The 26,417-nt window shown below is 37.1% G+C and overlaps 3 protein-coding genes across 4 annotated transcripts in view; all 3 read right to left on the bottom strand.

Annotated features, from left to right (window-relative positions):
- Window positions 1-565: 565 nt before the first annotated feature.
- LOC132139672 (phosphatidylinositol 4-phosphate 5-kinase-like protein 1) lies at window positions 566-8,590 on the bottom strand. The gene is made up of 10 exons (XM_059548202.1): window positions 8,252-8,590; window positions 7,179-7,373; window positions 5,001-5,051; window positions 4,674-4,828; window positions 3,923-4,047; window positions 3,748-3,782; window positions 3,594-3,649; window positions 3,155-3,267; window positions 2,911-3,073; window positions 566-1,287 (listed from the first exon to the last, which is right to left on the bottom strand). Exons 2-10 carry the CDS (start codon window positions 7,371-7,373, stop codon window positions 828-830), a joined length of 1,353 nt encoding a protein of 450 aa, XP_059404185.1. The 5' UTR covers window positions 8,252-8,590; the 3' UTR covers window positions 566-827.
- A 610-nt stretch (window positions 8,591-9,200) lies between these two features.
- On the bottom strand, window positions 9,201-11,022 carry LOC132130801 (dolichol phosphate-mannose biosynthesis regulatory protein-like). Its single transcript, XM_059542620.1, has 4 exons — window positions 10,952-11,022; window positions 10,331-10,420; window positions 10,082-10,184; window positions 9,201-9,698 (listed from the first exon to the last, which is right to left on the bottom strand). The coding sequence occupies exons 1-4, from the start codon at window positions 10,952-10,954 to the stop codon at window positions 9,643-9,645; spliced, it is 252 nt and encodes an 83-aa protein (XP_059398603.1). The 5' UTR covers window positions 10,955-11,022; the 3' UTR covers window positions 9,201-9,642.
- Window positions 11,023-13,327: 2,305 nt separating this feature from the next.
- Window positions 13,328-26,417, bottom strand: part of LOC132139671 (early estrogen-induced gene 1 protein-like) — a 38,315-nt gene continuing 25,225 nt past the window's right edge. The window contains exons 3-12 of one of the 2 annotated variants that reach the window (XM_059548200.1): window positions 22,926-23,046; window positions 22,111-22,140; window positions 18,555-18,671; window positions 17,991-18,037; window positions 16,849-17,003; window positions 16,516-16,656; window positions 14,862-15,036; window positions 14,587-14,708; window positions 14,378-14,447; window positions 13,328-13,826 (exon numbers count right to left, since the gene is read on the bottom strand). In XM_059548200.1, coding sequence (XP_059404183.1) covers window positions 13,781-13,826; window positions 14,378-14,447; window positions 14,587-14,708; window positions 14,862-15,036; window positions 16,516-16,656; window positions 16,849-17,003; window positions 17,991-18,037; window positions 18,555-18,671; window positions 22,111-22,140; window positions 22,926-23,046 — 1,024 coding nt within the window. In that variant the 3' untranslated portion in view covers window positions 13,328-13,780. The remainder of the gene's footprint in view (window positions 13,827-14,377; window positions 14,448-14,586; window positions 14,709-14,861; window positions 15,037-16,515; window positions 16,657-16,848; window positions 17,004-17,990; window positions 18,038-18,554; window positions 18,672-22,110; window positions 22,141-22,925; window positions 23,047-26,417) is intronic. The other variant, XM_059548201.1, reaches the window with a different exon arrangement.

Raw genomic sequence — 26,417 nt, 5'->3', positions numbered from 1 at the left:
TTTCAGGACGTTAGGTTTCAGTAGTTATTTCTTTTTTTATATACTCACTCATTCATACTCTTCTGGATCTAAAGGCCTCATGGTGGTTTCTTTTAACAGAAATAATTTCTTGAATATTCAATTATTTCCATTAAAGGAACATTACAGCATCATAAGATAAATGCAAAAATTTCCCTTACTTGTCTCCATTATTTTAATGTATATCCTTAGCACGTCTTTATTTTAATAAAATATGTTCAAAAAATTCAGGCTCCAGAAACACAATGATAAATTACATATAGCGCAATACAAAAACAGTTTGAGGCCTGAAAATTATTTAGCATTAAAGAAGATGCAGATAGGCTATTAAACATTATATTTATTATACTGCATAAATATTTCTGAAAACATTTGAATGCCCACTTATGCAGCTCCACATAAGTGTTTCTGTGCGTGACAGACAGCAGGAAGGAATGGACCCTGCTGTTGTTGAAAAGGTGTAGGTCTCAAAGCCTTTCTGTCTGGGCAGCTGGTAATCAAATGGTTGCATTGTTCTTTTCAATAAATGGCATATATGTAACCAGCATTACATAATTCATTTATCATTTGAAAACATGCGTAAAACAAAAGTTACACTCTCCTTTGCTCTTACATGTTTAAATTAATACAACTTTTTTCATGAACTACAGTGTTCCAACATGTACTTGCATTAGCATTGCCTTTGTTTAAACAAAAAGCTATAAAAATGTTTGCCCTCAAATGTACATTCAGATCATTTCCACATAAAGAGGTATGTTTGAGCCAGATGTGTGAACAGTGTGTCCATCCATCTTCCAGGCGCTCTTATTTTATTTGGTGTGGTCCTGAACCCACTGGCACAGTCTGTGACAGTAAGCTGGAGGACTGACTGTGGAGAATGTTTGTCGTGGGTATCTCAGTCTTTTCCACAGGTGCTCAAGCCTCTTTTTGAAACCATAAACAGTGAAGATGTCAATTATCCCGATGAAGTACCGCTGCTCTGGTCCATCAATGACATGAAGCGGGTTCTTGAAGTTGGGAAGTAGTCTCCGGTTTTGGGCCTGGAACATTTGTAGATCAGTTGACTCTGCTCCCACCCTACCAGTTTGCTCAATTTTGTCTTCCTTAAGACTTGCGATGTCTGTTCCATCACTGCCACTGTGCTTTTCTGTTATGTGACGCTGTGTTGAATGTAATTCTGAGGAGAGGGGTGTGGAGTCTTCCTCTGCCACCACCCCGGGAACAGTTGGCGAAGTGGCATGTGTAGGACTGGATGTTGCATTTACTGACCTAACAGCCAGTCAGAGAGGAACACAGAACAGAACAAAGAACCTTCATCAACTGAATGATCACCATCTAATGAGAATGTGTGGTTTTGCTTGTTTCTAGGTTGAAGCTCTGTTTTTTTCTGCAGCAGATTATTTCACCTGAACTTTCCATGCTGTTTAATTTGAGGGTGAACTATATCTTAAACATCTTGCATCATTTACTCATCCTTATGTCCTTCCAAACCCATATGACTTTCCTTTTTGTGGGGAACATGAAAAGAGAGGTTTTGTAGAATGTTCATGCTGCTCTTCTCCACACAATAAAAAGTCATGGTGACCAAGGACTGTAGACCATAATGAAGTCATTTATTAACTTTGTGTGAGGAAAAGACTGAAATTGAAGTTATTGTTCATTAAAAAGCTTGACAGTTATTATTTCCTTTCACTGTGTGGAAAAGAGCAGCTTGGACATTCTGCTACATGTCCTTTTGTGTTCTACAGAAAAGACAGTCATACAGGTTTCAATAATTTTTTATTTATTTATTTTTTGTTAAATGATGGATAAATGCAGTACCGTATTTTTCGGACTATAAGTCGCATCAGTCCAAAAATACGTCATGACGAGGGAAAAAACATATATAAGTCGCACTGGACTATAAGTCGCATTCATTTAAAACCAAGAACCAAGAGAAAACATTACCGTCTACAGCTACGAGAGGGCGCTCTACGCTGCTCAGTGTAGACCACAGGAGCAGTGAGAGGCATAGAGCGCCCTCTCGCGGCTGTAGACGGTAATGTTTTCTCTTGGTTCATTTCTCTCGGTTCATGTCAAATTAATTTTGATAAATAAGTCGCACCTGACTATAAGTCGCAGAACCAGCCAAACTATGAAAAAGGTGCGACTTATAGTCCGGAAAATACAGTATATGAGTTGATGTTCAAAGAATAATGGAATGGTAGTAGCAAGGATTCACATAGTTATTATTATAGTTTGTAATTTACTTTTTTGTTATTTCTTTGAGAAAATGACATTGAAGCTAGATATGATAACTACATGCCTGCCTGCCAATGGCTATTTGGAGAAGAATGAGAAGGATCTGGAAACAGTTGTGAACATGAACATTCACAGTCAGGGTAAATAAAGCCTGTTATCCGTAAACACTGAACTAAACTATAGATAAAGATGCAGTAGAAAGTAAACGTCTTGTAAGAAAAAATTGTCTCTGAATCATGAGAACAATGAAAGCATGACCAAACATCAGTATTCTGCATCTAATCATATACAATTCATCACTTTCTTCTGCTTGCACCTCAGCAGTTCAGCAGATGAGCAGTTCATTCAAATGACTGTGCGGGATAGCAGTGACCAGCCAAAAGTATCTCTGGGCCATCTGACTGTCAAAAATAATTTTAACAATTAACAATTATGAATGCCAAACTACACCAACCTTGAGTCTTCACTAACTGTGTGTTCTACAACTGTGAAAAGATATTCATCTTCACTCTCCACTGTTTTCTATTCAACATACTTTTATAAATAACAGAGTCTTCAAACCCCAGTCCCGACCTTCATGAAAACATCTTTGTAAATGTCTGTTGTTGTATGTGGATGACTATATGCATGAAATACTAAACTTATGCTCACTTTTTGGCACGTATGATGAGTGTTGCGAAAGAGAGAGTCTGGCTGAGTTCATCCTGGTGCAGGGGCTGATGGGCTAGCAGGAGACTGTAGTCCAACACATTGAGCGTTTGAAGAAAGGCAGTGTCAATCTCCACCTGACGCAGGAACCAAGGGCATTGCTGATCTGTCATATAAACAAGGAGCCATGAGATTGATGGTAGTGTTGTCTTAATATCCTCATTCACCTACAATGAACTGAGCTTACCTAACTTAATGAACTGTCCATCAAAATTAAGATCCTTCAAAACGACAATGATCTGGCTCCCTTCAGGGGCTGGGTCGGTCCATCGGCTCATCTCACAGCCCTTTATATCATACCTTAAACATTGAGAGAAAAGGGAGAGTGTAAAACTAGGGGAAGAGTAATGGGGAAGGAGGTGGGAGTGGAGGATTGGATCATTATTCTTACCATTAGTGCAAGCCAAAAGTAACAGCTAAAAGGCAAAGCAATTTAATGACCTATAATTACAAGGCTGTGGATTATAGTAAGTCAAGATGACATCTTCTGTGGTATACTCCCACATAAGTGATGGAGAGATTAGAAACATTAAATATTCATATTTTGAAAAGATATTCATCATATCACTGATTATAGACGAATCGATAACACTTCATTTCCATTTCTAACATGCAGTGAGTCTTACCTTGCTGTGATTCTGTCATCAGGGTAAAAGACACTTTGCATCACAATAAAGTACTTCTGCACACAGAAAACCATTAGTTTTATAACATGTACCTTCAGAGTTCATAAAAGTATCATTTTAACAGGTAACTGGCAATGTTAAATGAAATAATTACCATCCTCTGATGTGCCATTTTGATCCTGTGAACACCTGTCCATGAATAAAGCATGACAATTTCTTAAATGGAGGCAATAAAGATAAGCATTTAGGGTTAAATTAGTGGATAAAAAAAACTATCCAGTAACATTTGTTGATAAGTCATATTAATTTAATACCGTCCTGGTTCTCACCTAAAAATTTGACGAGCAGAGAGTGTGGGTACTTCTCCAGATGTTCCATGTAGATTCTCAAGTTAGACAAGAGAAATCGCACTTCTCTTTTACTCTGTGTCTTTAAGAAGAACCGCTTGTCATTACTAAACAGAGGACAGAGAACTGTGTTATAGGTTTGATATCAAACAATCATGTTGATATTACAGTTTACTTATAGATACGTATTTGATATATACTATATTGTTAAAAAATTTGGTCAGTGAGATTTTTTTTATGCTTTTGAAAGATGTATATTATACTCACCAAGACTGTATTTATTTGATCAGAAATCAATAAAATATACATTATGTAACATTTTCACTATTTAAAATAATTGTCTTCTATTAGATTTTAAAAATGTAATGTGTCCTGTGTAAAAAGTAATGTGCTGAATTTAATCCATCCTGGCTGAATAAAAATATTAAATGGTGTGTGTGTGTATATATATATATATATAGAGAGAGAGAGAGAGAGAGAGAGAGAAAGAGAGAGAGAGATTAAATATTAAATAAATTAAGTATAATTAAGTATAAATGTGACTGAGATCTATAATGAACATGCAGGTATAAAAATGGAAAATGCTCTTTAAAATGCAGTACAGCCCTTCTTATATGTCAAATTGAACTATGTGATTTCTCCCATTTATTTCTCTATGAGTGGTCTGTCTCTTCATCCTTATACTGAATCTGGTGCATATGCTCCTGCATGTGAAGCATTTGTGCTGGCTCACGTTAGGAAGAAGTCTGCCTTGCTCTTGGAATTGCTGATGAATTGCAGGTAGCTGCCTTCAGAGGAGAGAGACTGCTGATATTCCTTCTCTGTCATCCCCAGGGAGCGCCGCAGACTGGCAAACACCGGCCCAGCGTACGTCTCCATCCTGAAGTCCTTCATGCAGTCACAAACACAACGAAATTCCATTTAAACATCTTAATAATTCAAGCAAAACAAACTCATACTCAACAACTGCTTAGTAATTATGTCACATTTTGTCCAGTACAGCAAAAAAAAAGTATGCTAAAAATATAGTAAGCAGTGTTGGCTTTTTCCTTTAACATACCTTATAGATTTGAGTAACCTCAAGATTGTAGTCATCCTCAGACAACTCATCCTAAAAAACACAAAATATATGATCAATAATGAAAAGTATTCAGCATTGTCCTGTTGATAGCATGCTTTTGCAGGTAATGTTTTTCTTTTTGTTGTTTAAGTGTGTGAGAGAGATAGTTGCAAAAGAGCTTTGACCCCCAGACAACAGGCAGCACATTCATGCGTCATACTGCTGCCTAAGCAGACTGGATTCAATAGAATCAGGGGTCTGCAACATCATCTATGTGTGTGTTTGTTAGTGAACAAGCACATGACCATGAGTGCAACAACCACAATACAAAATAGGTTGAGTGGATAATAATCGAGGGATGTGTTTGCCTCATTCACAAGTCTGTGTGGATCACTGAAAATGGCAACAGAAAGCTATATTGAAAACAGGGGCAAGAGGACAATGTTTTAAGTCTATTCATGTGTTTTAACACTATTCATTAACATTCTGGTGAAATCAAGTTTATTATATCTCAGTACATTTTAATGTGCATACTTGCTTTTAAAAACCCTTTAATAATTACTATGTTCACAAAATAGTAGGAGATTTATTGTCTTACTGGTTTCATAAACTGGTTTACAAAATAAAAAGGCATATTATTTGACAAATTTCATTAATTACTTAAGTTCCCTGATATATAATTATGTATTTAAGCATGGCTGTACCAACATATTGACAGCATCCAGGACCAGAACTAGCTAATTCTATGATGTATGGTTTTACCATACTATAAAATGTAGTCAGGGGTGTCAACTAGGAGAGTCCTTGCCTTGTCCTGGTTTGAAGGTGGCCCTGTATTTCTTAGGCATCAGTCAATGCCACAGTCACTGTGGTTTCAATATTCTATCATGTCAATAAGAAAAGGGAACTACAGAAAGCATTGCAATGCTACATGAATAATCTATGAAGCACCACAAATGTGACAGGCCTATGTGGGAAAAAATGAGTCATGCACATGCAGTTCCATGTTCAGAGATGAATAGTACTGTCTTGTTCCTCTATAATACACTTAAGTTAAGATATACATTGTGCATCAGGCTTCTGGTTATTATTTACTTATTCCATTTACCCAACTGCATTCTACACTCTTTTTCATGGTTAAAGAAAATGCACTGATTTCTGCTTTGACATTTCTCCCCTCTCTTGTGGCGCTACCATGCACTGAGGACTATTGCATTGTTTGAATTCTGCCCCTCCTCCCTAATGTATGCAATACAATGGTGGTGTTTGTTACTGAAACACTTAGATATTCTTTAACACCCTCTGCTCTGTTACTCTTGAGCAAATTACCAGGAAAAAAACAGCTCAAATTAAGCAAAGTCATTTTAATATGGTGCCACAAACACACAGTCTCCATGGAAAGTTCAGACTAAATATGGTCGTCTCTGTGGAGCTTGCACTCATACTAATTAATGGTTAATGGAACATGCCTGTCTCCTTAGAGGTCTCTGATGCCAAAGCTTTTGTCTCTCTCACCTTTTATTTCAATATGGAATTCAACATTGAAAATGTAATGTGAGCTGGACTGTTTATGTCCTTGTGATTCTATTTTGGTTTTGTTTTCATAATTCCAAACCTGTTTGACTGCAATGATCTGTGACTTTGTTCATATCAGTTTGAGTGGTAGATGTTAACACTAGTTGATAGAAGTGATGTCTGGGGGAAACAGCATACTGGGGCAGTTTATGTCAACACACTGTCCACAAGGATATTGGTGCCTCACTTTTTTTATGGCATTTATGATAACTATACATCCGCAGATAGCATATCTGTACATTTTAATTCTCTCTATTGTGTATCTGAGTTGTATTCTATATGTATCACTGTACTGAACTATATTTGCCTATTTATAGTTATTGTGTTATATTCTATTTTATTGCCTTTATTATGTATGTACCTTATTTGATCTGTAAGCTCCTGTTTTCTCCCATTCTTCTTGGCAATAAAGCTCATTCTGATTCTGGTACGGATTAAAGAAAATTGTATATGTTTTATATATTTTCTCTACAGACCCCTAGGAGTCCTTAAACGGATGAAATACTCTAGCTCTAACTACACCTTTCCCACTGTAATCTTTCCTTTAAGACGGAAGTAATATTCAGTAGAGACTGGATGGTTCATAAACATGTGTATACTCACAGGTAAAGGGTTGTCAATGGTGTTCTGCACAGCTGCATACAGCCCTTCCTTCATCATACAGGTGAGGCTGTAAAACTCATGCTGCTGGTCGATCTCAAACAGACCCAGCAGTTTCCATTGCTGCCTCAGTCTTCCCCACCATCTCTTCTTCACTGTGCGTCTGCGTCGGCTCACACCTGGCCCTGACATCTCCATCTACATCATACAATAGACATAAGCTTATATACAGTACTCTAACAAGCATTAGTAAAATTACATGCATTCCCACATATTTTTATCAGTATTTTGGGAGTGTGTGTGTATGAGATATTAATATATTTTACTGCCCTCTAGTCATGTTTTAATGACCGAGGTCATAATGCTGAATCTGGTTAAGGTCTTCCTGACAACAGAACAAAATCTGTATCTGTTCAAGTGTATTCTCAGAGAATAACAATTAATTATTTGTTATTCTTTATTTCTAGTGGATGCAGCACCATCAAGGTGGAGCAGAGCACCTGCAGCAATTCATAGCACACATCTGACATGCCATCAGCTGTAATAAATGCGCTGCTCCTTTAAGACATTTGTGTGTTGTTAGCACGAGGAAATCATAGTTTCAAACAATACTAGCTCATAGTTTAGCAAAAACCCTTTTAGTTTGTCATCCTAAGTGGCATGTACCTAAATGGGTTTTTCAGCACTGTACACTGAGTGCCAGAGAAATATTTAATCAGACATAAGTTTATTTGTTTCAGTGATGGTAATCAGCTGTTCTGTATTAAGAAATTCATATTTTTTTCAATATCAGTCTTCAGCTTTTCCCTCTCTAAACGCAGCCTGAGATTTTAAAAGACCTCTTGTCATCAGATCCTCATATGAATTGCTGAATTAAGAGAAAGTACAAGTCCACAGTAGCCTAATGTATACTTTTATTATTCTGAATGAGACAAAGACAGAATAAACAAACCAACAAATATTAAAACAGGACGAGCCAGTCGAACTGACAGGAGAACTTCAGTTTACCTTCAGTTTGACAAAAATAACAGAAACAAGGTCTTTCTGTCTAATAATAATAACAGATGTGCACTTACCTCAGCGCGATTCAATCTGGATCATCTATTGTAATACATGTCCTGGTCCGTCCGCCGGGTCGTGGATGGAGAGATCAGCGCATTCTTTCTGTCCTCGCGTGACATGACACGGCACGAGCAGCGTGTGGATGAGCAGTTCGAGCTCTTTCAGTCTCTCATCAGAACAAACGAGCGTGACTGCAGCGGCCTACACACACACACGCTTAGTTACCGAAAACACGGACCTGAACGACCAATCACCAAATACGCGGACACAAAACTATTAGTGCTGATAGTAGATTGATATTTTACACGTATTACAACCTTTGACTAATATTTTTACACATAGTAAATTATCTCTCTATTCAGGTCATTTATATATATATATATATATATATATATATATATATATATATATATATATATACATACACATACAAATAAACACAATACTTGTTATAAATACACTAACATTTTCAAGCGATATGATGATATACACTCTTAAAAAGTTTGGTTCCATAAAGAACCTTTCACATCCATGGAAACGTTTCATTGCACAAATTTAGTGGGAAAAGGTTGTTTAGATTATTTTCAATGTACTTTACCCTAAGAAAAATATGATTCTTGAATGGAATCACTGCAGAAACCACCCTTCGGAACATTTGAGAGTATATGAAAAGTACATAATAGATAGATAGATAGATAGATAGATAGATAGATAGATAGATAGATAGATAGATAGATAGATAGACAGAATGATAGATGGATAGATAGAGAGACAGATAGATAAGATAGATAAAATGAGAAACAAAAACATTATAAAAACATTTTTATTCGTTTTAATGTGGGACTGTTTGTGGTATTACAGAAAGTTATTTTTTACTTGTTCTTTTTAGATCGGTGTCCTGAATTATTTTTCTAGAAGCAAGCACTCCTGCTTATAAATACATCTATTACAACATAAATGAACTGTTGAAACTCCCTAACTTTAAGAATAACTAAGCAAAAAGAAAAATCCCTTATTCCATTTAGAGGTCTTCCAGATTCATATATCTGCCCTATCACTTAGGTGCAGAAATTGTGTTCTCATGTATTATTTGCTTATATCTCCCGGACTATGGAAAGAATTCTCCAAAGCTAAACATGTCACAGATAGTGTGGTCTTCTAAGGTCGGGGCCATTGGATGCACAAAGTTCAAATAGACTACCGTGCAGGTGCAGCTATATGTTCGGTACTGCTCTGGCTAGAAATGAAATCTTTTTTGTTGTTTATTCTAAGAACCACCTAAACATGTCTAATGACTGGAATCCAGGCGAGCAGCTTTAGAGTTGATCTTCATGTGGCTGTGTACAGAGCAAAATCAACACTGTTCGTTCTTGTGACCAGATGAATCACAACAGCCTGGAGAATCTTAATCAACTTTCTTAGGTTTTCGATTCTTCCATGTTACCACCCCTATGAAGGTGCCTGAAAAAAACAATGAAGGTGAATTGTGGTCACTAGAGCTGACAGAAACTGTAAATAATATGGATGTATTGTTGGATTAACATCACATTAATTGAACAAAACCAATATATCAAGGAAACACCAATATTCACAATATACAATGCTAGGTTTACAACTAGATTAGGAAGCAAGCTAGAGAAGATTAAAAAAAAAAGTATTTTTAGTATGTAAATGTATTGGTTTAATGGTGTGGGCGGTCAAGAGTTTGAGGAAGAAGTGTGTCTTCTGCTGCTTCATGAAAAAAGCGTTTTTTCTCAGCCATTCAGAAGGGTTTGGTTATAACTAATAACATTTTAAACTTGATATACTACTAACATTTTCATGTTTATGGATTGATTGCTTACCAACAAAAAGTAAGAGGATTAATGCTGCAACTCCAGGAAGTATGACTGAATATTCTCGTGGAAGAAAATAACTGTGGATCACATGGTCACTGTCCACGAAAGGCTGGGAAAAGGGCAGAATTTCAAGATTTTTTTCAGTACCATATCAAAAAAGCATGTTATGGGTGTTGTATCGATTTGGAAAACTGCAAAACAAATTTCTATGATTTAAATGCTTTTCAAGTTAAAGCATTAAACACACAAACTTACCAATACTATGACCCAAATGGTGTAATACGTAAACAGCAACAGACTAAAACCAACAAGTCCAAAACCAACAGCTTGATCTGATCCGGTTGCCTGAAAAGAAATAGTTTCTAGGGCTTATCGCAAACATAAGTGCAAAATACATTTAATGTCTCACTTAAAATAAAATGTAAACATACAATAATAAACATCATATTTTAAAACAAATAAAATAAATATTTAATTCTGAGGAAATCATATGTTGTCTGAAATAAACAAATGACGTGTTTTTTAAGGCAAGTCTATCTTGCAAACCTATACACAAATGGTGTGTTTATGAAGGGTCTTTATGTCTAGATCTCCGTGGGAGGTCAACTTATTCATTAGCTATCATGAACAAATAAATACTTTTTTTAGAAATAGATTTAAATAATCACATCAGAAATATTTTTGTATTAGTGAAGTATGTCGTCCTACTACGGATTGTACAGTGTGAAACTCGCTAAAACAGATAATTAATAATATTGATGAACAGTTAACAACTAGGAACAACGCGGCGACCTACAAATAAGCATAATATTAATACATATACATGCAAACAAACAACAACAAAAACACTTCAACGTATATTTCAGATCATCTTACCATTACGACCGTGTTACTTCCGCTAATGTACTTCCGACTAACAAAGGAAGTCGTGCTAGGAATTGTAGTTTTTTTTTTAATTATATGAATGTTTCAGCACACGAGGGCGCTCAAAGACGCGCTAAATGCACATCTCCTTTTTTATGGTGATTTAATAGCTGGATGTTGTTAAATAAATCACACAACAAAGATTATTATTTATGATACTCAACATGATCTTTATTTCCCCCAAATAATACATACAGATAATCTCACCTGACAGTTTCATTAAAGAAAGAAACATTCACATTTGAGTGTAGAAATATAGTTCTGCTGGTTTATCATTCAAAAGTATCCTCTCGATGCATGAAACCAAACATAAGACGGAGAAACTTTGGAACAACACCACATTGCTTATGTGTGATCTTAATATATAAATATTTGTCACGATCAGAACAATACATTCATTTCCATAGTACTTTAGTGGTATATTCATTTATATATTTTTAAACATATCTCCAGAATATATTTTACTTCCTGAATGTTGCTGTCATTAATATGGATGTTATCATGGAAAGCTTTCTGTAAGTGCATAACTTTCATCATTTATGATAGTAAAGGAGAGATGAAGAAAAACATTCTGGAGAATGTGTGTGTGACATTAGCTAGTCTTCAGAATTTAAGTGCTGCTGTAGTGAACTTTACATATTTATCATCCGAGGTTTCAGTATCCTGGAGCCTGTGCTGCTCAACACAGTTAATCCTTTGAATGTGCGTGCATTGATTAAACCTTATTTTTAAAGAGAACATGAGCTCCAGATTACTGAAATGTATAAAAACTATAAATTACATTGCTTCCATCTTTTGCATACAGACCCCAGTCTGCTCCCTGCAACAGCATCTTAAATCAAATGTGTTTGTCCGAGAAAGACAGAAGAAAGAACAAGAACCACAGATGGACATTATTTCATCACAAATTTAAAGAATTACTTAACACCACGGTCGAGGGGGAAAATCCCCCTGAAACAGATTCCAGTGAACCAGCCTGCTGGCTCGAAAATATAAAAATGACAGGATAAAGTTATTGTTCTTAGTTGCTAATAGCTGTTTTAGTGTAAGAGTAGAAGAAAGACAAGAGTAAACAACGAGAACAATATGTTTTTCAGTGTCTTCAGAGAATCCCTTTATACTAGCTAAGCAGAAACATCCAGAACACTGGGCTTCATCAGGCCACATAACTATTATACTGTATAGTTTGCCATTTAAAAGTTAGTGTTACTTTTGATTCACATGTGCACTAATTCTGCAGAGAAACACCTGGATCATCCCACAGACTCGTTTTTTTCACTTTAAATGGCATGAATAATAAGAAAATTATATATAAATATATATATATTTAAAACACAAATAGCCTCACCTGTGCAGTATACTAGTGAACAGTGATTGTTTTAAACGTTTCATTTTAAGCCACTGGACAGGTGAAATATTTTAGGGCTAAATTCCCTGAAAGAATTCATTAAAATGGGCTTTAACAAAACAACAGGCCCACATTGCACTTTTCTCTCAACTGACACAAAAAAGGGAATAAAACCCACTACGTCAGTCTTGAACGTGGTGAATGTTCTCAGATCAACTGAGAAAGATTCATTTCCATGGCAAAGATCATGAATAGCTAATTAGATGACAAACAAGCAGTGCATGACAGACTCTGTTTCACTGTCATGCCTGTTGTACATGTTTCCTATTGCACACCAGAAACTCTGCCAAGGACAGATGTGTGACTATGAGTCACTGTCTCTGATCTAGCCCTACAAACAATGCAATTATTCAGCTGCATTTTTACAACAATTGCTCTTGATATTTTAGCTGCACCTTGTAGGATCTCACTGGGCTATGACATTTGGATACCGAAGTTATTAGTGACAGAATGCCACAAATGACTTGGCAGTGCTTTCAGAGCCAAAACTCATAGTCACATGAATATTCAAAGCCGAAATCAGCAGCAAAGTGAAAGATTTGAAGAGTGAAACAGAAGTTCTGACAGACGAAGTTAGAAATACACTGGGAATTTTACTTACAAAAGAGAAAGGAAGAGAGGGGGGCAGTACAGTATATTTTTGTATTTCATGTTGACCAGTCCAGCTGGAACATATGTAAGCAAACTATTGCCCACCTCTGAGAAAAAAGCACTAGTTGAGAGATACTGAAATTGGTTATATGGGGGAATGGCTTAACTGTTTTCTTTGCTTTAGACATATTTGTATGGCCTGCCATACATGACTTCATGCATATTATTCCATGTTTATCACAGGCTAATGGGCTGGTTACTGACTAAACTGCATTATTAGAATTTACCCAAGGGCAGGTGGATTTCAGTGGTTTTTATATAAAAGGGGTGTAAATGCATCAAAAAGAAATATAAGACATTAAATAATTCCACTTCAAAACTTTAAATGATATCTGAAAAGCTGCTAAAATTTGAATATAACATAGAACTGAATTTCCTTTCTAAAACCTTTGGACTGCCCTCATCTTTCACAGTGTTAGACTGAAGCTCCCATCTTGCCTCATTTCAAGTATTTTGTATTTTCAGAATCCGCTGTAAAATATTTATGATTAATTCATTCCTAATCATAGAACAATAAACGTACCCACCACTGTTTTTTCAGCAAATGTAATGCATGATTAGGGTGTTACAATTGTAATAGGAGAGTAATATGTCAGGCCCATAAGAGGAGCAAGTTGTGAAGTCAGGTGCCCACTCTGACATCCAGTCCCTGTCCTGCTCTCGCCATCATTTACAAATAAAGAGTGGCTGTATGAGAGAGTGACTGCTGTGGCCTCAGAGATCTAATGGCTCTCAATCACCACCGGTTCAAAAACACCTGCAGACACCCTGCCAAAGAATAAAAGAACACATCGTGTTAGAACAGCAAAATACAAAATACACTACTAAAATTTCAGCTTTGCCAACTCAGGAATGAATTGCATTTAAAACAAGTTGAAATAGAACACTTTTTTTTTTTTAAATTGCAAGAATATTTCAGAATATAACTCTATTTACTGCGTTTTTTATTAAATAGATTCCACCTTGGTGTGCATAAGATGAAAACAGATGTTTTTAAATCTTACAGACCCCAAACTTTTGAATGGTAGTATAAGTACACTGTAAAGAAATACATAATTCTTATTATAAGTTATAAATAAAACAAAGATTATTGGAGTATGTTTTACAGAAAAATACTTCAAATTGTCACTTTTAATTCAATGTTACTTGCCGTTTCTTTGTAATTGTTTGTGTTATTTACTAGCAATTTTTAAATGAAATGTGTTTCTACATCAACTTTTTTTCAATATAATACACAAATGCTTAATTAAATTCATACTTCTTACATTTATAACCGGAACACTAAATTAAAAGGCACATAAAAGAGAGCACCAGTTTACCTGTTGACAAGCTGAATGCCACTTAATGCTGTGGTCCCATCTCTACTGACGAACAGTGTTAAATTGCTGTCTGTGAGAGAAAGAGTGTCAGAATGATCAGCTTCAGAGAAGTGAAGGCTTCACAAGTGGGTAAAACCCTCCCATATATATATCAGTAATCAAAGTGTTGAATTAAAATAAACTAAATAAACAATGTTTTCTCAGCACACCTTCAATGTTGCTAAAATCCGCAAAGTTCTGACTCTGCACAATCTTCTCCACAATATCATCTGCATCAATGCGCGTGTCGTCCACCCATGTGGGATGGTTCTCCACAGAGTCCGTCTTTCTCCTGTGTAGATATACAGAATAGATACTTCTTATCTTTCAAATCAACTCCGTCATGTTATACTTTGGGTTTTAAATACATGCCATTTCTTCTTGTGCAGATTAACATTAGACAACAAAGTCATATAGTATCTTGATGTTGGCAGTGACTTCGCACCTTGAGGGTCTGTTTGGGGGCAGAGCAGGTCGCGGAGGACGCGGTGGTCTCTCTGGTTTTACCACCTCTTTCTCTGGCTCTACGGGGCTCTCAATAGTTGTGGACGTCCCTCCTGATGTGTTGTGCTGGGACAGATCTGTCAGGCTGGAGGAGTGAGAGTGCTCCGTACTGTAGCCTGCGTGGAGGACAAGACTAAGAGTGAGCAGCAGTACTTGTGCTTATAATCAGCAGTATTGTGAAAGAGAAACTAAATTGTTCAATGGGATGGAAGAATTTAATTTGCACTTTAACTTTTGAACTTCTTAAGTTTTGATCAATAAATACAATACAGTTCAAAGGTTTTTTAAAAAAAAATGAATGTTCAGACAGGCATGCATCTAATTAATTTGAAAAAAGTGATGGTAAAGATATTCATAAAATGTTACAAAATATTTCTAATTAAAATAACAGTTTTTTTTCACAGAAATAAATTAATTAGTAAAAACAGTAATATTGTAATAAAATAGTAAAAACAGTAATATTGTGAAATATTATTACAATTTAAAATGACAGTTTCTGTATTTCTGGTGAGAATAAGATTAAAAACCTCTTACCGACCCACAAACCTCTGAATGGTAGAGTATGCAAATGAAAAAGTACACTCACTTTTCTGAAGTGAAATTAAATATTTGATTGTCTCCTGTATTATATTGTAAATTGCTTAAGATTTTATTCAGTTGTAAATTTAAATGATTGCATGTAAATTTGTTTTAAGAAAAAAAATACAATTGAGATAGAAGTGTAGTTTGAAGATGTTGTTTTTTTAGGGCTGTGCAAAAAATCGAATGCGATTTTCATGCGCATCTCATCAGTAAAGACGCTCATGTAATAAGAAGTATATCTCCAGCACGTGCGTTCGGATCAGGGTTGCCAGGTTTTCACAACAAATCCTGCCCAGTTGCTTCTCAAAACTAGTCCAAAACTAGCCCAATCGCGCTTCCAGGAGGTTCCCCGATAAAAATTGCTTCCCGGGGTTACAATATAAGTTTTTTAGCAGGGTTGCCTTGGTAAAATTCGCATTTTAGGGGCTAAATATCACGTTATTTGTATTGGGGTCGCTTCGACCCGCGGACATGAAAAACAACCACAGACTTGGCAACACTGGTTGGCATTTAATTATTTTAATGCCGTAATTCACTGACAATCTACACAAAATCGATGTTAAAATCGCAGGCGATTCTTTGTCGATTTTGAAAACGAATTTGTGTTAGTTGTCGGTAGACTGCCGCTCCACCTGAACCAGTGTTGCCAAGTCGGTGATTGTTTTTCATGTCCGCGGGTCGAAGCGACCCCAATACAAATAACGTGATATTTAGCCCCTAAAATGCGAATTTTACCGAGGCAACCCTTCCAAAAAATTTATATTTTAACCCTGGGAAGCAATTTTTATCGGGGAACCTCCTTGGAAACGCGATTGGGCTAGTTTTGGACTAGTTTTAAGAAGCAACTGGTTAGGACTTGTTGTGAAAACCTGGCAACCCTGATCCGAACGCACGTGCTGGAGATATATATCTAATTACAGGAGCGTCTTTACTGATGAGATGTGCATGAAAATCGCATTCGATTTTTTGCACAGCCCTAGTTTTTTTATACGGTAATCAGCTATAATCTGTACCTGACGCTCTTTTGATCGTGCCCTGAGTCCCACCTGAGATTTTGCTCTGTTGGCTGGCAAAGCTAGAGTTGCGAGAGTGTCCCGTGGGAAACACTTCATCTGGACTGGACAGGTTCTCCTCCAATCCCTCCTGAAGTCCTCCTGAGAACAAATAACCTCAGTTAAGCACCATTCATTTAGAAAGGCCAAAATATATAACAAAAACAATATACCAAGTCATCATAAAATACTGTGCATTTTTAATACAATTGTAAACGCGAATAGCATTTATCTACTTTTATCTCCAAATTTCATCATTTCAGAGGTGTTCTACTGTAGGTGTGTTGGACATACCAGAGTTGTTCACACAGGGTCTGCTCTTGACTGATCGGCGAGTGCTGCCACCGAGGGACGGTGCAGAGTGGTGAGCGGTGCCCTCTCCCTTGCGGTCCAGCTGCAGAGAGGGGTCCTGACCAGCCATGGCAATGGTCTTAGCTGTGCTCACAGGCCTGAGGAAGTGGAGAAAGCAAGTTTATATGTCATCAGGGAGCAATAAGAGCATGTGTTCTCTCAATAATTTATACTTACACATTGACTACAAATGTAAACAAGAGGGGAGCTATACTGAGCGTGGATCAAGATAACTAAACAACATTTTCTAAGTACAGTGCACTTTCTTTATGCCAAGGCCCCTTATTGTCCACTACCACATTTATTTTAATGTACAGAAACTAGAACTCCAGACTAGACTTTTGAATAGCTGAATCCCACTTATTTTCACAAAGAATTTACATGATATTGTGACCCATTTAAAATTTATTCTCAAAATCTGGTTCTTCAAAGAAAAAAATAGCTGTTGAGAGGGTGGAAAAAGAAATTATATTTAGTTGTTTTAGCTTATTTCCAATCTTGGTTTTTCTTATTTTAAAACATTTTGAGGCCCCATTTGAAGTTTGCTGAGGGGCCCTAGTGGGGTTGAAAACCATTTGAAATTTTTTAAAGGGGACATCAGATGCAAAATTCACTTTTATATGGTGTTTGAGTATAAATAATTTGCATATTTCTCCCCTCAGCCAGTTGTATGCTGTCCCTGCACTCGAGCAGCTGTAGTGACAACAATGTCTCGTAAGCAATGCAGGTGTTTTGTAGTTGGATGTAAAAGTGAACATAAGAGTTCTCTTGATATGAGCCACTGGGGACACAATGGATTCGTTTTGTTTTTGATGGTAAGGTGCCATCAAATACACAACAAACAGACGAGAGGGGCGGGGTGAGCAGTAGTTCATTATCATTTAAAGAGACATGCACCGAAACGGGTCGCTGTGAACAGAGCTGTTTTCAACAAGGTAAAAAGGGGGTTGGTTTACATGACCAATGAGAAATTTGAACCAAAGTATTTTGCAGACATTTCATGAAGACCCTAAATCATACCAACCTGTGGAAAATGGGCATCTGATGACCCCTTTAAGAAATGTTAAATTCAGTAACACACTCACGTTTTAAAGCAGGGATCTCCAGAGAGAAGGGTCATACCAATAGTAACCTGGGAAGAAAGATGAAAATATTACAAAATAAAAGGTGAAATATGAAACCAAATCTGTCTCATAACATAATGCAACTGCTTGTGGGAACCTACACATGAAATCTATATTAAAATGATTAAAAAAGACTAAAATATCTATGATTAAATGTTGTCTGTTCTTTTTCCCTTCGCATTTTTCCTCCTGGCATGTCTACAAGACAGCGAGTCAATCAGTCATTACAGGGACTGACTGTGTGTTGATGAGAGGGTTTGACCAGTCACATGTCACCCACACAGTGTAGAAACTCTACATGATGGTGTTTGTATGGAGGACAAATAGTCTAATAGAAGGTGCTAAGATTAATGCAGAGAAATGGGTTCCTGGCCTTTACAGATGAAAAAGACAGTTTTTCAGCTTTTGATTGGACTGACCGGTGCCGTTCAAAATGGACATGTGTACTGTCAGTCCAAAATTAAGATGAGAGATGGACAGGGCCTACCTCTATATGCACAAGCATTTACACAGTGACACACTCACCTTGAGAATGGAGTTGTCCTGCCGAGTGTTCTTGGTGTCGTAGCCCTCTAGTATACAGCAGCGAACAGTGGAGCCTGAACCAGCAAACTCCGCCAAGTTGAGGTCAGCAAAGCCCAGCTGGAGATAAAAAAAGACTTTATCATCAGTTCAGACATACAAAAAATGATAGCTCGAAACTCTTCCCAACAGGTTTTTGATTTATTTCTCCAGCTTTATGAGCAAGACACCAGGAATAAGTATTGAAAACAATCTTTATTTTCATGATTTTTTTCTTATTTATCTTTATTTTTTAACATCTAGTCTTATTTATTCAATGTAAATAAAAAAAGAAGAGAAATATAAAAACAGAGGTCTGTCAAGTTATATAATCAGGAAAGCTTGTCTAGGGAAAAGGAAAGCAAAGGGTTAACTCTCACGGGCTCTCTTATATAACTACAGGCATGTGAAGTGGGCAGAGTCAGTCATGCATGAAATCTCATACCAGTGAGCATTCTTGTTGCTTTTCTCATACATTTATCTGCAATCTTCCTCTCTCACTCTTCTTTTTTCAGCAGTGTGCTTGCTCCAAAAATTCTATTAACCTTGGTTAATGATATAAAGGTAGCTGATATAATTCTTTCCATTTCCTTTATTGGATGAATACCCTATATACAGCCTGCACTAATGCACGTGACCAGCTGGCCTTTAAAAATCATTGATGTGTGATATTACAAAGAGAGATAAAGGGACAAATGCACAGACACACACAGAATAATATGTTTTATCTCACCTCAGTGAGAGAAAGAAGAACCCATTTTTGGAAAATATTTTTTAATTTTAATACATTTTTGTGTACCCATAAGAATAGAATACCTTCATATATTATGCTTTAAAAAACATTTATTCATTAGTTTCCATGGATTAATGCTAGTAATGATTCACATACATGTCATCAAATAAACCTCTGGAGGAATACAAATGCTTCTATATTTACATTTCTTATGTCAAATCTAAAAAGTTAGGGCCAGCCTATTCTTCTTGCTACTCTGTTAGTTTCTAATAAGCTAAATGACCAATAGTTTGCTAATTTTAAATCATTTAGTGCAGTATTTAGTGCTGGAGAGTGTTAGGGATGCTGGCTCTACAGTTAAATCTGTTCTTTAACCTGAAAACTATACACCTGCCTGAAAAAGAGACAATAAAAAGCAGGACAGACTGAAACATTAGGGTATTTTCACATCTTCTCACAGATCTGTGCATGCGTCTGTGGCCTTCCTAATCTATATTTGCTTTTCCACTGCTGCCTTTAGCACAAACCATTTCCTCTGTGACACGTCGTATTAACTGATAAGATTACTGTCAATGTACTATAGCATTCAAATATTTGCCACAGCAAAGGCTCCCTTTAATTCCTCTTAAATGTCACATGCACCCACTCCTTCCTGCGTTTCTCGCTTCTTCCTGGTTACAGTCCATAGATTTGACCTCCATCGTTCCCTGCTTCTGCTGCGCCAGCACACAGTTCTGACACGGTGCTCCCGTTCAGGACGTAAGGGATCAGTAAATGAAGAGAAAAGGACATGGATGTACACTCCCAAACAAAACATCCTCCTGTAACTCATTACAAACACAACCATGATGACCTGAACCAGCAGCATCACAATCATGGGTATGGAAACGCGAGGTGCACCACACTGCACCGCACTCTTTTTGGTTGACTTGTTTTAATTTAGAAAAGAGCAGTGTGCTGCAATTTTTTTATGTAGCTGGGAAACCAACGAATCAGCTGTCCTGTCAGTCTAATCAAGGATTATAGCTTGAGCGCTCTAGAATCTTTGGTTTGCTGTTAAGTAAACTGTCAAATTAGCAGAAACTAACAGAAAAAATACAGCTCCAGATAACCCACGACAATCATAGCAGTGTCCGGACGTTCCAAATAACTGTAAACTTCCATCACCACAACAAAAGGCATGCCTCTCCATTCATTCGAGTGGACAATGGAAGAAGAAAACAAAACACGAATGAAGTCGGGCACTTTTCTGCATAGAGATCATAGGGAACAAACAGCATTCCTGTATTACCGAAAATATGTGTTCAGCTTTTTGTCTTTTATCAGGTATTGATTGAAATTACTATACAATTAACGTTGGGTGGTACAAGCAATGGTTTAGATTTAGAGGTTCTCAAGGTGTGGAAACACATGTCTACAACAGGCCCAGACCAGATGACTGAATCACTAACTAACCTCCCACTGCATTACACCCTTTTTATTTATGCAATACTTCCTGCACATGTGGTGCCCTGCGTGTCATGTAGTACAGTATGTATACTTGAGTATAAGCATGTGACTCACAAGAGATTTGTGTTTGTAAACATATAAAGCCCCAAGGGGAAAAAAAACCAAACCTTTTGCAATAACAGAGCGTGAGAAAAAATTTGTAATAGAGACAGTACAATAGAGAGTGAGAAGAAAGTAGGAATGTGCTATATCATACCATCCACGATAATACCGGTATAAATTTTTACATGATAAAAAAGTGTCATAGAGACGCGATGACGTATGGTGAATATATATATTTCCCTAGCACCCTCAACAACAACACCACAAACCCAATAGGTGTGTTCGACTTGAAGCAGTGCTGCACTGACTGATCGGTGTATAACAACAAAGTATTGCAAGATTGTCTTCTCTTCCGTGTCTGTTGTGAGAGAGTTCAAAACAAATCAGTTTGTCATATCCGGTTCGCGAACTAATCATTCGATGTAACCGGATCTTTTTGAACCAGTTCACCAAATCAAACTGAATCATTTGAAACGGTTCGCGTCTCCAATACGCATTAATCCACAAATGACTTGAGCTGTTAACTTTTTAAATTTGGCTGACACTCCCTCTGAGTTCAAACAAACCAATATCCCGGAGTAATTCATTTACTCAAACAGTACACTGACTGAACTGCTGTGAAGAGAGAGATGAACACCGAGCCGAGCCAGATAATGATTTGTTCACGAGTCAAGAACCGGTTGCATCGGTTTTTGGATCATCAGTAGTTCTTTCGGACAGTTGGATTCAATAAATCAGTTGAAGAAAACGGTTCACCGGTTCTTTTGCGCTCGACGTAATGACTTCATTTGCAATGATTGCCCTTGATTCAAGTCTTTGGTTTACCTGGGCTCATAACACTACACAATTTCAAACAGGGCCCACCACTAAAACCTGCCCCGGAGCCCCACCAAACCCCAGCTATGGCCCTGTACACCAATTGGCCTGCTTCAAGTCAAACACACAGCTGCGGCTGCCACCTTATGACAATAGATTTACACTTCAAATTAGGTAGTCTGTAGTCGATGACAGTAGCTCATTAGAAAAGGATTGAAAATGTCCTTCATTTTGTTTGCACTAATTAATGCTGCTGCCTGCCATCTGCAACCTCCAATAAAACGTTGTTCCATGATTTTTTTTTTTTTCATATATTGATCATAAATATTGTAATCGCAAATATTCTTCAAATATCGTGATATAATTTTGCGGCTATATCGCCCACTCCTAGAAGAAAGGGATTAGGGGATGAGCTCTTACCTTTGAAAAAGCCTTTCCACCTTTAAGTTCCTTCAGGGAAAAAGAGAGAGAGAGAGAAAAATTATTTGTTGTGCAATGTTTGCTGTTGGTGTGGTGATTCTACGTGGCAAAATAAGTGAAGGTTAATGAGTAAAGGAAACCATGAGACAGCAGATATCCTGTATGGAGCAAACCAAATTTATGAACTCCATACCTCCATAATCTGACCGTTAAGATGGATAAGGGTGTTTTTTCAACCATGGGCACTTTTATGTCCCAGGGGCGTTTTGATTTTTATTTAAACTAACAGATTTCAACTGTAAGAAGATTATATTCAAATTTTTAGTTTGGAAACTAAATCCAACAGTTAATCTTTATTGTCTTTGTTCAATCTTATTGTTTTACCCTTGTCCTAGACCCAGATTTTTTAATTGCATTTAAAAATCATGATTTTGATGATATTCTAAACGAAGCCTGAAGCAAGTGTCATTGAACACAATACAACCCATGTGATGTGAAAATAAAAAAATATCAAGGTAGCACAATATTTTTATTGTGTGTCTTCAATTTTTGTGCAAGAAGTGTGAAAATTTTATTTAACTTTGTATATTTATTAAGTTAACTTTAGCAAGACATTGAAGGCATAGACAGGGCCAAGGTGTCCATAGCTACACCCTTTAAAAATGCTTTGAAAATATTATTTGTCACTTCAGATTAATACAAGCTATTAATTTTATTTTTGCAGGGCTGAAAAGAAGAGCTCTTTGATATATTATAATGGTTGTGTTATTGAGATTAAGATGAAATCTATGTGCGTGTGAGTGAGTAACACTAACCTTACGCACAGACACTCGGCAAATGCAGGGGTCCAAGACCCCAGTGGCAGGACTGGCACTCATCTTACACACAAAGGAGAACTTTTTCCGCCAGCGAACACAGTTCTCCTGAACCTCCTGCCTGTGGAGAGAAACAGAGAGAGAAGAAGTTATCAGCATTATTACAAATCTTTATGAGGCGGCTAGTGAAACATTACTGAGGAGACCACAGATAAACAAACAAAAGAATGAACTCTGTGTTGATTAACAAATGGCCAATATCGTCATTTAGGTTGATAGAAGTTCACAGGGTTGCATATCATTGAGAAAGTCTGGCCAGAGATGCTGAACACTTTTGTGCAGTCTATTCACTGGGACTAACCGCTCTTCACCACAACAGTCCATCTTTGTGAAACAACAGGACTTTGCACAGGAAATGAGCACATTAAGAAACAGACTGGAACACAGCTGAGCTCTCAGTCACAAATTAAGCTAGACTGTGGCAGCAGAAGATGTAAAAGAGACTGTACAGTACGAAATGCCAAAGGAACCATTCTCATTCTTTCATCTCTGCAGACCTCTTTGATGAAAGTGGGTCAATATGTTTCCCTTCGCTTTCTGTTATGTTCCTTTTCATCATCCTTCATTCCTACAGCACTTTTGCACTGCACCGCTCTCTTACATCCCCAACCACATTCATAAACTTTTGATGGATGGTAAAACTTATATCTACTTAAAAATATTAATTTCAGCTTATACAGTAAGAAATATTGTGTTAATTTTGAAGTGAAAAGCTTAAGGCCAGTGATGTGTTCTTGCTGGTTTTTATTTATTGGAGTTATTATTATTTAATATTAAATGTAATATCAAAATTGTCATTATTCAGTTAAACACAGCTTAATTGAGTAGAATCATTTCATAGCCTATTGTCAGCCTTTAAAAAAAGGCCTTTATATAATTCACAGACACAAAACTGTCAAAATGTGACTGATGTTTTACATTAATCCTTCTATTGTTATTTTGTGTGTGTGTTCTGGGTCAATTTTGACCAGACTATCAACTGAGTATTAATTTTTACACATTCTGTAAATTATTATTACATAATTAAAATGTATATTAGATATATTTCATATATTCTACAAAAATTTGAAGATCAACCTTTTGTACATTTATCAGTGAGTTTTTTTTTTTTTTTTTTACAGTGATAGGGTCCTTTTTATGATTTTCACTTTTGTGCTATACCAGCTAAATTAATTTTCTTATATACTATAATATACTGGATCACACATAATCATACTATACATGCAAAACAAAGATCTCTAAATATTGTACAATTTAGTACTAAATGTTCTAAGGTAGGTCATCTTCCCCGCCAACTTTATCAGACATCTCTCCCTGGGTCATTATGAAATTCAAAGTCATTTTTATATCCAGACACAAGTGACAATTCTTTAGGAACATTATCCGGCCCCTAATATAGAGACTGCAATCACAACACCAAGCGCTGTTGTGTCTCTCTCACTAAATAAAGCTGTTGACTATGAGGTATTACCCGCTTGTTTTCACACTGTTAGCCTTCATATTGTATGGTGCCTGGAGGCAGATTTGATGGCCTCCTCCTGTCCTTTATTTACCCTGGGCATGTTGCCAAGGCATCTGTCCCTGATATCCGCCGGCCTGCCAGGGAAAATGAGTACGGATAACAGCACATCCATTACCCGAGTGTGACCCTGAACAGACTGGCCCTCCACTAGTACCACACACACACAAACTGCTGATGGGCTACAGGTCACGTTTGACTGAGCTAGATTCATAATACACAGTTAAAGTGGAGGAAGACTTCCAAACTTACTCCACATGACACACACGCATCTGGAGCTACAGCCCCATGGCTTGCAGTTCTTGCAGAGTCTGAAGAACATCCCATTGCTTTGTTCACTGGAGTGAGAAAGTGTTTCCTTCCTGTTCTCTAAGCAACATCAGACATTCACAAGTTCTTTTGAAACACTCAAGCACCTGTCAGCTCACAGATGGAGGATGACTCATAAAGATCAAATCAAGACTTCCCGTTGGTATTAGGGCCCTATGATTTCCGTGATGCAGAAAACGTAGACGGAATCATGGAATCCGGACATAACAACATAATTTACAGTTTAAAGTCTGATTTATACTTCTGCGTCAGACCAACACCGTAGTTTTTATGCGTAGGCTATCCGTCAGTTTTCATTTATACTTCTGCGTAGTTGTCCACATCAACGTACAGTACACATGCAAACCGCTAGTCTGCAGTGTCCACGGGCATGTTGCTGGTGTAACCTGCAGACCACGACAAAAGCCGAAGAAGAAGCAGCTCGTCAGAGAAGCATTATAGCCGTGATGGCGGCAAATAAGTATCAAATCTTTAAATTATAATTTAAAACTACAAAAGGAGACAACAACGGAACAGGAGATGATGACAATCTTTCCATCTCCACAAGGACTTGTACCATGGCAGATCAACATTGTTTGTCGTGCACTTGTTCTTTGCTTTGTTTTATTTTATACATTAAAGTGCTCTTAACTACCATAGACTGTATAAAAACAGAAAACACAAAACTCAAGTACATACGGAGGGAGGGATTCTAGCAGACCAATCACAGCGCTTGCTGTATGCGTAGAATTGACGCGCTGTTTGATTTTACAAACGTAAAACAAACGTGAGAGATGCAAGTCAGGCTACGGCGTAAAGGAGTATATTTTTGCGAAGGCTACAGAGTAGTATATCAGCCTTAACGCAGAATGTCACCGTATTTGTGAAATTTTTCATAAATGAATCAATAGGTAGGTCATTACACTTAAATCACATCGTGATATGGACTAATATCTGTAAATATTAAGCCGGAAAAGTTTTTTTTAAATAAGAATCCTGCATGTTCTGCGTGTCTCTGTTAATGAATGGAGCAGAAGCGTAGTTTCGCTTATTACACACATATGGAAACGCGTGACGCTTGCGGTAGGGCTGTGCGATATGGGGAAAATATGAAATTGCGATTTTTTTGACAGATAAATTTGCAAAGTCAAGCTTCAGCTCAATATTGTCAATAATGTGAACGGAGAACGGAGGTGCCCTCACTCTATTGGTAAGTAAGACTGTCACTCAAAGCTGACAGGCATGCATATGCACTGGAACAGAGTAATATCGCGTCCACATCGCAGGCTTTTGCGATTAGCAAATCGCAAAGTCTCAAATCGCAATTTCAATCCGATTTCGATTAATCGGACAGCCCTAGCTTGCGGTGATTTCAGCGTCTGCCGTCCCACTAAATGAGGACTTGAACAAATGAACAACATCTCCAGAACTGCTCTGAGAGTCACTTCATAAGCATTTGACATTTGATTTGAGTAAAACTAGCATCACATCACATACAAAGAACTGCAAAGGTATTCACTGCAACCCGTCAAAATAAAAGTCCAGTTTAATTTAAAGACAAGTATTTGCCAGAAATGTATTACTATTGTTCAGCAGAATGTACA

This window comes from Carassius carassius, chromosome 4 (assembly GCF_963082965.1).
Source record: "Carassius carassius chromosome 4, fCarCar2.1, whole genome shotgun sequence".
In the NCBI taxonomy this organism is placed as follows: Eukaryota; Metazoa; Chordata; class Actinopteri; order Cypriniformes; family Cyprinidae; genus Carassius; species Carassius carassius.
Note: the sequence above shows the minus strand (reverse complement) of the source record. Positions and strands in the feature narration are given on the sequence as shown.